Here is a 12,562-nt window from a genome sequence, read left to right as displayed (position 1 = left end):
AACAAATAAATCAACACAAGGCTTTTTGGTTTATGTGAGGTTCAGGTTCCAGTCCTGAAAGGCCTTCTTTTTCAAGGACAGGTTTTTTTCTTTTAATGATAGCTGAGCAATGCACAAATAGCAAGTGCAGTATTACAGAGGATCAGATTCTTTGCCTGTGCCGATCTTTGATTTCAAACAAAGCAGCTGAGAATCTACTTCTGAAACATCAAGACTAGTCCTGAGCTCATCCAACTTTTGCTGTACTGGCCAGAATATGATGACACATCTGCTATTTTTTTCCTCAAAAGTCATCACACTATAAGTATAAACACACGTATTTGCATCATGACATCAATCTTCTAGAGAGAACAAGGTGTTCTCTCACTGAATAGTCACAGAAGCTAGCAGCAGAGTGCTTGCTTTGCAAGCACACAAATATTTCCCAACATTTATTTCTTTTACTTTACTTGTATTTCTTTTTCATTTTCATTCCCCTCCCTGTACAAAACCCAAACAAACCAAAAGGATTTTTCAAGGAAGACAAGGATAAATGCTACTCCTGATGAGTTTTAACTTCTTGTAGTACAGGGTCTGATCCCCATTTTCATAAATGTAAATATGAATTTGCCACTGGTACTCAAAACACATCAGACCCACAATCATTTCTGGGGGCAAAAAAAAGCCCCTGACTCGATGTGATTTAAAAAAAAAGAAAAAACAAACAAACAAACAAACAAACAAAAAATCCCCCACAAAAAAATAAAAACACACAAAACCCACAAAACCCCAACCCCCCCCCCCAAAAAAACCCAAACCAAAACCAAGCTCATATTACAAAGCCAGGGTATAAAGCAGACTTCTAATAAATCATCCTTTCAGTGAATGTGTTGATGCAGTGACAATGCAATACTGGCTTAAGCAATTTTCTGTTAGGTTTGATATTGTTTAAAATTATCTATTTCTTACTAACGCCAAAATACATCTGATACTGTTTGAAGAATGTGCAATTATTTGGGTTACTTTCATTTCAGAGTCTCCAAGTCTTCAGCATACACAACAAATGCTGCTAGACATGCAATAATTTTGTAATCCATAAGTGATTCTCAGGGGAAAACAAACAAAATAAAGCAGGAGAAAAATGCCAATTCTCCAGCTCTACTTTTAGCTATGGTCAGAGAGTTGTTCACAAGTTTATCAGGAAGTATCTGATGTTTCCTGCTAAAATAAATAAAGCACCATTAAAAGAAATAAGTACACTAACACAAAAGCTATACTAACAACACTACAGTAACATACATACACTAACAAAAAGCCACTCTAGCAAATTTAAATAGCTCGTCTCCAAATTACTTCCCAAAGCTGCAGACTAACAGCGTTCACTGGCAAGGAATACAGTGTCCATCTACTTTGCTTATAATGAAATAAATCTGAAATCAACTGAATTACTTCAGGAAACTGATTTTACGTCAGAGTAACTGAAGATAATTTGGACCAATACATTTTAATTGATGTCAGAATTACTCTTAAAAAAAAAAAATCTGTTGTAATCAGTAGTGTTGTGAAAAGAGCATTGATTTGTTATCAATCCCACTGAAAAATAAACCACTAGTGCATTTAACCTAGTGGAAATACATTGACATAAACCCAAAAATGCCCTATACACTCACTCCCCACTATTCATCCCTTCAGTGATAGCTAGACAAGAGGCTTAATCCTCAATTAAACCAAACTTGCTGCTTTCTCTGCTGTTTTGTAAATTATAAGAACAGCTTTCATTAAATCTCAAACAACAAGTGCTATGTGATCATCAGTGAAATGGAAATCCTCCTATTACTTTTTTAACAGTACAGGAACTGAGCTCCTCTGCCACAACTCTGGATACAGCATCTTTTGCTGGTAAAAGTCAAATGACATCCTATTGAAGAGGAGACTTTGGTTTCAAGAGACAAAGGTCAGCTTTGGTTGGGCACACCGCAAACGGTGTGTTAAGGAATCCTAAATTGGAATGTTACTGGGCTTTTTTGATCAGCAACAGAGAAAAGTCCCTCATCTCTTTCGTTTTCATCTCCCTACACAAGAAAAGAGAGATGTGTCATACATACCGTCAAACTTCTCTGGAACAACGCAAGTGTCATCATAAAACTGCCTAGGTCCCTTTTCATACATACAGCCTGTAAGTTAAAAAGAGAGAGGTGTTTATATAAAAGATGCATGAAGAAAGAAGAGATCATGCCAGGAATCAGATTAATATCCCACATCCTTTACACACTGTCCAATCACAATATTTTGGCCTCAGTACAGGGGTGTTTAATTAATGTGTGTTTTCCCAAAAGACTGTTAATCTCTACCTGCAAAAATTAATAACCACCCATTTTTTTCTATGATTTGTTCTAAAATGTTTGTCTCATTTTTTGTTTGACTTTTAACCATTAGTTCCTGCGGGTCTTCTCCCTGCAAGACTAAAGTAGTATTACTTGGCATTTCCTCCTCGCATTCACAGAAGTCACCACCACACACTGCCCTTGATGTTTCTTCCAATTAGGATAATTTTGTAAAATTTTTTTTTTCATTAGAAGATACTCTCTGTAACCCAGCAGTCTTTCTAGCACATTCTTTTGTACACTACTATTCCCTATTATGTTAATGTTTCCCTTTATCAGAACTGTGCTGCATACCAGTACTGGTGCTCTCTCACCAGTGCTACTTAGTGAGACAAAACATCTCCTCCTCTCCTGCCACTCTCTGACCCTTCTTTCGACTGTGTAAGTACTACAGAAGGTTTTTTCCTCATAATGTTGCAGTGTTTAGTTGGGCTGGTCTCCCACTGTGAACCTGAGGAGGGGGAGGCCCATCTCAAAATCATTTTTTCTAATATACTGCTTCCCGGTTCCAGAGGCCTAAAATTGCATATTAAAAAACCATTTGGTTTAATGTGCCCAGATTACCAAACAATTCAAAATGCTTTGTGTGACTGCCCTGTCCTGCCTGTTATTTACCACTCTATCTTTGTGCCATAAAGTTATCTATTAACTTTGTTCCGTATCTTTACTGAAAATGTTGAATAGCAACACTTCTGATATCAACTCTTATAGAACTATAACAGAAACAATCCATTCAGAGATGATTGCTCAGTGACAGCCACTTCTAGATCTGTCAGTTGGCCAGGTCTTAATGTATTTAATGTGTACTTTATTGATATTGCTTTGTGCTAACTTCTTAATCAGAATGTAATGCAGAGGTAAACTAAATGCCATAGAAAGTCTAACTATATGATACAAGCATCTTTATCAATCAAACTTTTAATCTCAGCAAAGAATAGAATCAGATTTGACATGACCTTTATTCCATAAAATCATGTTGACTGATTTTCAAATACAGAAAACAAATATTTAGCAAACATCACTGATTTTCTATGTCATTCATAACAATTTTGCCACCGTCGACCTCCTATGAGTGCATAACATGGCTAAGATTGGTTTTCCCCTATCTGTGCAATGATTAAAGCTCAAAGCCTGTTGGCATTAGCCCTGCAGTGTGTGGATTTTTCCCTGATGTCTTTCAACTCCCTTATCAAGCTTCTATACTTCATATAATTTCAAATACCAAGACTGTTAGAAATTTCCAGCTCCTGTTTCACCTTTCTCATTTGACAGTACCTTCTATTTCTTTTTTTTTCTGCCTTTATTCCACCCCAGAAGCAGCTGGGCTTTTAGCCAGATGTGTTATCTTTCCAGTTATGTCTTTTCACTAGTGAATGAAGTCTTACTAGAAGGCTCTGAGTCACACATCTATCTGGATTCTCATCAGTCTCAAAACAAAATTCCTCAACTTTGTGAAATTTGACTCTTGGAAGAAAAACAAATCAACCCTAAACAAACAAGCAAAAAATAATATATTGACAAGACAGATGCACAAAAACAGGGGAGTGGAGGGTATAACTTCTCTTTCAGTGGTCTTAATTCTGTTGGCCTTCTTATTTTTAATACATATAAAGTGCTTGTACTCAGAATCATTAATTTTGACAATTACCTAAGCTCTGCACTACTGAAATCACTGGGAGGTTTGGTACTAATCTCAATTTTGAGCCTAAAATGCAACAAAATATTGCAAAAATAATAGCAAAAGAAAAAGCAAAAAACTTTCACTGAATTTAAAGTATAAAATGGATTACTTAAGACAGTTAAACTGAGCCTGTCACACCAATAGCCTGGAAAATATCACTTGAGCAGAATGGCTCAAACGGAAGTTTTTAAGCATCTCTTCCTTTCAACTGCTAGAGGCCTTTAAAAGCAGTGTAAGTTTATAATATAATTGCTTCTATACTGATCAACCCATGGCACTAAAAGAAGCTACTAAAAAATCAGTGCATCAGAAACTCAAGACTGGAAAGGGAACAAAAGATGATGTGAGTCTTCCCAGAAGCAGAATTAAACCAGTGAACCCCAAATCCCCAGGCTTTTTAATTTTTTACATTTCTCTCATACAAAAGTGATACATAATAGAAAACTTAACTTCTGTTCTGTTTGGGTGAGCCAGGAAGCCTTCTTGCCTCATGTAAATGGAGTGGCAGCTAGGCACTTCTGAAAGGAGAACACGACAATGCAAGTCAAAAGACTGTCTGGAATTAAAAGTGTGCAGGTTATCAATGAGACAGGCTGCAGGCAGAATAGCAACAAAAAAGGATGCAAGTTACAGCGAGAAGGAACCTGTCAACAGTCAGAATTTCAGAAGAGTACACACAAGGCATGGTGAAAGAGAAGATCATGATATGAGGATCCTAGACCCTATCTAACATAGGCACTTGAGCTCAAACCCTTTTGTAATAAACTTTGCTAAAAAGCTGACTCCCATGGCAATTTCATTTTAGACCATTTGCAGACCAAAAAATCCACACCACAGACCACAAATATTTTAAACCCTGTGCTTGTATATCTATCTTTGTAACTAATTCAACTCAACATTTTTAATCAACTATACTGAAAAGCCTGCCAATCACACTGGAGACTTATAAACTCTGCATTAACTCAAGGTATGTCAAAGTGAATTTACATTAGGATATTGCTTTTTAGACTCCGGTGAAGGATTTAAAGGGTTAATGAAATTTTCTGTGATTGCTAAGCATTTTATCTACGAATTTAGATGTATCTGTGTCACTCTCCACTTGCACATCCTCAAACAAAAATGACACCTTGCCCCAAAAAATTACTGTGCATATTCTAAGTAAAACTGATATTTATTTGCTATTCTCCACCTCTACTCAAATCTGCAAGAAGAATGAGAAAAACCAAACAGAACTAATGAAAATGGTGTTCTGTAAATGTCTCTTTTTCTTCCCCATGTCTTGCACTGTCCCCAGGTAGCCACATCCTGTGCACAGGGACTTGCAAACAGTCTGCCCTTCTAGACCAGGTTTAACCCACTTCTCGGATATCAAAAGTTTTGCTTAACAAAGTCTATTTGATCTTGAGATAAACTCCTACCCTAAGCTATGCAATCTGTTACCAGTAACTTGTAACTGTTAAAGAGATGCAAACAGAGGTCGAAAGAGCAGACATTATTTTTCCAACACTGCCTACAGACCCTTTCAGACTGTGATTCCAAATTTCACTGTTCACTGACTAGTGATGAGTATCAAAGATTTGGCAGGATAAGAAAATGAGGTTTTACACTGACTTCACAAAACAAGTGAAACACAGGGCAGTAATAAAAAGTTTCCTCTAAAAGCCCACGGTCTCTCTTGCACATCTGTGCCAAACTCCTCATTACCTCCTCTCTCGATGAAACACTCAGTGCCTGCCTCCTCAGGCTTTGACAATCTCCAGTGTCTCAGGCAGCTATTCTGAGCAACCACAGGAATCAGTGACTCAGTGATCACCCGAGTCAAGTATAGCTCTACAGACTAGAAGTCAAGGCTACAAGCAGTGGTTCACCTGCAAGGAATCATTCATGTTTCCAAGAAGACTGCATTTTAAGGAGAATGGAAAAATCTACGTAAAAAAGAGGAAGTTGTAGAACTGAAACAGATGCTATTTTCTATTTTAGGTAAAAATTCTCTAGTATTGGCAGCAAAGCTCTTTTTGACTCATGAACTCCACTCCTGCAGAGCGATACAGCAGAGTATACAGAATAAAGAATTATGCACGCATTCAAGAAGTTGTCTTTTTAGCCAATTCAGGGTTTCATCCCCCAAGCTCCTAAGTCAAGTATAATTAACATCTGGAGTCTCTTTAAGGCAAGCATTGTTTGTACCAACATTACTTAATCTTCTGGTTAGCTTGTGCTTAAACAGCCCACAGAAGACCGAAAAATACAGCAAGGAAGAGTTTATTTCTCGTAAAGTAACTAGAGTCTTGTTATCCTAAAGTGCTATCAGTTAATTTATGACTATCAGAGTGGGTCAGACTCTAATCAAATTGTAGAAACATTTCCAAAGTGATTATTCAATCAAATGACTAACATGGTTAATTAGGAGCCATAAACATTGCTCTGAAGTTCATCAAAGTAATGACTTGCCCAGAAAAATTACTGCTAATTAAATTGCCTGCTGCTTTCATTTCTACCTTATCTAATAAAAAGTCCAACCAATGAAATTTAGTATTGCAGTTTTAAATTGTACTAAATGCTTGACTAAGACCCAGAAGTATTTTTACAGGCTAAGTGGAGCTACTTCAAAAGAAAACATTTTAGTGCAGAAATTACAGAGCAATTATATGTTTTCTTCTCCTTAAACCATTGTTTCAAGACAACAAATAAGACAGAAGCAGACATAAAATACTCCCAGGGCAAGATCCAAGTGTTTGAGGTGACTGATTTATGATCTGTTATCAATTTTTAGTGTTTGAAGAAAAATATGTCTGGATTTAGGACAAACAACGAGCTCATTTTAGACTGTTAATGAAGTAATTCCCATTGTAAGGTTGGATCCCTTTTAAAAAAGCCCCAAAACTAACTAAAAATATAGAAACATAAAAAATTACTTATCTGTTACTATTAATTTGGAGTACTTAGAGGTCAGTCTTCATTGCTCCTCTTATTAACAGAAATGTAGCAGTCATCTTAAAACAATGAATATACCATGAAACCATTTTTTCCTATTACGTGCTGTTTTAACATTACATGTAATCTAGACACTGCAGAAATGCCCTCTCATCTAGGACTCTCACAGAGGAAAATATTGAAAATAAGCTCTGCTGTGCCTCCATCAAAGTACATCCAAGCAGAAAAAGCCCAAACAGACTTCGTCAGGACAAGAAAAACCTGCTATTGAATTTAGCAGTCACAGGTTCTAAGTTTCATTATCAAGTAAGACACTTGAGTGGTCCCTTAGTAAGGTAGTGTTTCGTATTAATTATCATGTCAGAATGATAACAGAATAGGAAAAAAAAAGAGAGAAGAGAAAAAGAGGAAGGGCTAGGTTTTCTCAGTTCTGTATAACTCAAAGCAGGTAAGGAATCCTTAAATTGTCTTTTCTGACTGTTTTTAGGAGATAAGGACCAGACTTCAGACCCACAATCTCACCTAGCACAGAAAAATCCCAGAATTTCAGCCTGTGTCCTAATCAGGCTAGACATAGGGAACACAGAGTTTTTGCAGGCAAAGGGATGAAGTGACTGACTGTCTTCTACAAGGTGAAGTGACTGTCTTCTGAATGAAGCAGAGCAAAGCAGGAACTAAAACGTGAACCATGATTTATTCTTCAGCTGTTCCTGTTTCTGACCCTACACAGCCTTCCTAACTGAAGGACAGGTTGTTATGTAACACTCCAACTCTGAATTACTTTTTAGTTCACTTTATTCAACATTACCTGAAGATCTGGAGGCACAGGGCACTACCCATGTGCACACGACAAAGCACAGTGCGATACAGAGGTGCTGCATTACGTACGTGCATGTGCAGAGGGAGAGATGTGGAGACGGAGGCTTACAAGGCGTGTGCCATCTGAAACAGGGTGAGTAAGAAGTTAACTACCTGCCTGGTGTCACTCGTCGTGTGGCAGCTCAGGTGAACACTACAGTATACTGAGAGCAGCTGCCTTATTCAGGGAGCTTGTTAACAAGTCACTCAAGTTCATCAAACATGCCTACTTCCCTGCATGCTTAAAGTGATAACACTAAAACTGGAACCTTCTTACTGTTTTCCTGCCTACTTTTTCTATTTACACTTTATTACCAATAAATAATATTAAAAGTGGTTCCAAAAAATAACTTCTCAAAGGAGCTGTTTCCCAAAACTCTCATGTGACTCCAATGGCAGTCCCATAATTTAACTTACACCCTGTCCTCCTTAATTCTTCTTTTGGTCTGAAAAGTAATTATGTGAGTTTTGGCTCCCATTTTATCAATTCAGAGTTTGTATATCTATACAGATAGACTTACATGTGTCCCTTGTGTTCCCACAGACATGCACCACATACAGATTCTTTACCTTTGTGCTGTTGGGTACAGAAGGGCACACACAAGCCTCTCAGGCAGCTGGGACGAACCTGGCTCCCAGGTGTCACTCACACGCATCAACCTGACCCTGTGCTACACACTCTGAGAACACACCAGTCATCCCTTTGGTGCCTTACAGAGCTTCACAAAGTGCTTACTTGCACTTCTCGGCTGTTTGATGCAGTGGGACAGATTTTTACCAAGTGCAGAGAAAAAAGTAGCCTTTTAAAAATAAAATGTTCAAGCTAGAACGCATCATATTTTTGGCATCAAACTTAAAACATCACAATCACACTGCAAGTAACTTTTCTGTTCATGGATTTTTAAGAGCACTGACAAACTGTTTACAAAGGAGCGCTTCATCCACCACTGAAACACATTTAGCTGCCTGGTGGAAAGCAGCTGTTTCCCACTGAGAAGCTCTGACCAGCTCAAGGATGAAGAGTAATACTGAAATCACCAGAAAACAGGACCTTTTTAGGCAAGAAAGGCAATTCTTCAAACTAGAGTGAAACAAGTGCTAAGGCAGCACCAGGTATCACTAAGATAAATGCATGATCTATGTTTTGCAGGGAGAAGTACCAAATGATTGTTTTGGATCATGAAACCTAGAATTTTTTACACCTGCAGAATACATTTAGATTAAAACTCATAAGTCTCTCCAAAATGAGCCGTTCAGATAGAAATACTTGAACTAATTACAATGTCCTTATACAGGAATTGCTTAAGTGTCTTACACCACTCAAATGCTGGTGGATCAAGTTTTAGTTCAACCACCTTTAAAAGCACTATCCCCTCAGAAGCTATGTAATGACAACGAGCCCTACGAATTGGTAAAGTCCTGGTAATACAAAAGGCACTATTATTTTTTCAGTAGCAGGTTCAGCATGAGAAATGTAGATGCACTGAAGTTACAGGGGTGAAAACAGACAACATCTACTCTAAAAAATCAATCTAAAAATTAAGGAATCTTTTCCAAATCATGATGCAATTTAAAAACATTCAGGATGGAAGGTTTTATTCATCATTTTCTCTGTCACCAGCCTTTGCACCAGCAATCAGGGGGAAAAAAAAAATCTACAAGAATCTGCATTCTTAGATATACACAAACACTTCCTTCGAGAAAATAGCTAACTAAAATTTGTTAAGTTTAATTTCTTATACCTCACTTGACAAAAACCTATCAGAGAATTAGATTTGGCCCCACCAGCTCATGTCTAAGTGGAATTATTACAAACATAGAGAAAAAAATCTTAAGCAAACAGCTTCCTTTCCACAACTTTGGTTTTTAGATCTATGACAACATCTAATGCATTTTGTGAGACCAGATGTCAACAGCCTGTCTAGGCGATGTGTAACTTTTTATACAGCAGAACAGGAAAACAAAGGCTCATACATTCAGTTCTGAATTGAAATTCCACATGGAGCTGATCTTTTGAGCATACTTTAAAATCATGTATTTGCTTTTATTAACCCCAGTAACTGTAAAATATATCTTAAACATCACTCTCTTTTGAATTCAACAAAAGACAGCAGTATTTTCTTTCTCCCTTGCTCCTTTTGTTGGTAATCTTACTGCAAAAATGTCTGTGTTGCTTTTTCTCCCCCACCCCATCCCCTGCCTGTAAAATTGAAGTTGGACAAACACTGCACGGCTGAAGTGACATATTTGAATGGAATTCAGACCAACCAGTTCCTGTTTATGTTTCTGATTTGAGAATGTAGCCTTCTCATTCACTATACATTAGAAACACACCAAGGCCATAAATGGTGTCAGGTTGCAGGCAGGCAGGGCCAAGCAGCATTAATCATTACTTTAAGGCAACTGGCAAAGGCAGCAGCTGAGGGAACACTACACCCTTCAGCTTCACATAAATGGACATTCCAGGGTTTGGCGTGTGTGGGTTGGCTTTTTTTTTTTTTTCCTTTCAGCATCCATTTTATGAATGAAACTTCAGGCTGCACAGAGTCCATTCATATAAAAGCTATGCTCACAGTGCTCAGTCCCTCGGGATCAATCGGTCTTGGGCAAGGCTGATGTGATTGGTTTAAGGCAGGCTTCAGCCTTCCATTACTGATTTAAAATGCAGCCTGTGTCCATTTGACCTGCGTTAATGCACAAAGAGTAAATCCAGACTGCGCTCTCAATCCTCAAATCAAATCATTAGCCAGTGCCACTTACTGTAACTGTAGATTTACAGGATATTTATCCATTTCTTTGAAAAACAGGGACTGCAGGACAATTTTTCAGATCATATTGTCTGCTTTGAAAGCAAAAATACATGTACAGTCTCCTGCCTATACACTCTCATTAACTTGGTATTCAGGTTTTCCTTTGTCCATGAAGATAACATTACAAAATGAATTCTATTCTAACTACAGATTTATTTCGGACAGAATTAGTGAATAGAGAAAATCAGCTGGATTGGAAGCAAGTAAAAAGTTAAAATTCTGCCTTTCATAGCAAAGTTCTGAAGTCCAGGTTTTCCAAGTTCCCCCCTCAGAAGCACTTATTGTCTACGATCATACCATCCAACAGCAGATTTGTTTACGTATTTTTAGAGCAAGTACAAAGTGCAGTGCAGCTTAACTACCGAACAAAATCCATACTCATTCACTGAAGCAGCACAGCAAAGACAAGCTCCTGAAACACAAGGATGAAATATTTTAAACCACAGGGAAAACTGCAAATCTACAAATGAGGAGGGGAGACTTCTTAAACTGAAGGGCAAAATCCCATCCCTTCTCCCCTCTTGCCATCCAGATTTTCATTCAGAACAATTGTACCTCTGCGTAAAATAATTTTTTTAAGGCCATAAGGAGATGCAGTTTTGTGATGTGTATACTAAAGCACCATATCCAGGAAAAGGATGGAGTAAGTTCTGTTTCACAGAAGATTTTATGAAACTGTGTTCAAAAATACTGCAAATTTTTGCAGCCTGACACAACAACAATAACAAAAAGAAAAGGAAAGGAAACCCAGAGAAAATTAGAGGAAAAGATTATGCAGCTGGAGGATTTATAAACAAGATCCAAGATCTCAACAAGCCACACTGACAGAGCATCCATGCAAACCATCTACAGAGATTTAGAGGTGGTAAGTTAATATCAAGAAATTGTTTACGAAGAGGTGTAGCTACGAGCAAGGCAGTGGAACTGATCAAAGAGAAAATTTAGGCTCATGATCAAGAAATATTTCTTCACTGTGAAGTGTATTTGTCTGTGAAATAAACTCCCAGGGGGAAAATTATAGTAATAATACTTAGCACTCACACAGCTCTTTATGTTTTCAGAGCACTGTACAAAAATTAACCAGTATAATCAAAGACAGTAGTAGAAGCACCATGAGTTGTGTCACTTTAAATGCTGCATTGGTCAAAGCACTAGACAATATCCTGGAAAAAGCAAACCTGCACTGAACTCTGACTGACGGTTAAGATTTCCTTTTTCTCTTCGTATTAACAAATGTCTAAACTTTGCCTTCAAAAGTACAATAGAATATCCAACTGTTGTTTAAAAAAGAAATGGAAAAAAGAAAGGCAATCTGCAAAAATATATACTCTAAAGAAATAATTCTTTTTTCCCATTGAAATTTCAATTCAACGCTTTCCTTTATGCTATTCTGCAAACTTCCAAATTTAAGAATATTTCAGCTGATGCCTAGAAAAGAATGTGCTATAGGGACCTTTTCCCACATAAATATGCATTGATTTGCTTTCAAGAAACACCACATCATGTATTTGAAAGGACTTGTGCATTTTATTCTGTTCCCGACCATTAGAATGCTAACAACATTCCATATAGGAGCAAACTTAGGAAGTTAATGTGTCACAATTAAAAACTTCCTGCACAAACCTGATACAACTCCTTTGCTGCAAATGAATTATGATACAGCCTTTTGCTTTGGCACTGTTGCCTTCAGTGCACAGGTCAAAACTGTTTGGGGAAGGGAGAGCCATGCTGTAAACAGCTTTACAGGTGGAGGCCCTGCTTAATTTGTTACAGGGGCTGGAAGTTGTGTACTTAATGAAGCAGAAGTTCTCAAGAAAGGAAAAGATAATACAGCTGAATGGCCAATTTTAGGCCTCAACAAAGCCCATTCAACCCCCAACGAAGTTTTCCAAAGTAGCCACATTATTTCTGCCAGA

At 37.6% G+C, this 12,562-nt stretch overlaps 1 protein-coding gene across 5 annotated transcripts in view; it reads right to left on the bottom strand.

Moving 5' to 3' along the window:
• Positions 1-12,562, bottom strand: part of ETV1 (ETS variant transcription factor 1) — a 65,256-nt gene that overhangs the window by 10,313 nt on the left and 42,381 nt on the right. For 4 of the 5 annotated variants that reach the window (XM_064676207.1, XM_064676217.1, XM_064676237.1 and 1 more), the window contains 2 exons: positions 4,496-4,562; positions 2,085-2,155 (listed from right to left, as the gene is read on the bottom strand). In XM_064676207.1, coding sequence (XP_064532277.1) covers positions 2,085-2,155; positions 4,496-4,562 — 138 coding nt within the window. The remainder of the gene's footprint in view (positions 1-2,084; positions 2,156-4,495; positions 4,563-12,562) is intronic. The other variant, XM_064676228.1, reaches the window with a different exon arrangement.

The sequence above is a fragment of the Pseudopipra pipra genome, chromosome 1 (assembly GCF_036250125.1).
Source record: "Pseudopipra pipra isolate bDixPip1 chromosome 1, bDixPip1.hap1, whole genome shotgun sequence".
Classification (NCBI taxonomy): Eukaryota; Metazoa; Chordata; class Aves; order Passeriformes; family Pipridae; genus Pseudopipra; species Pseudopipra pipra.
Note: the sequence above shows the minus strand (reverse complement) of the source record. Positions and strands in the feature narration are given on the sequence as shown.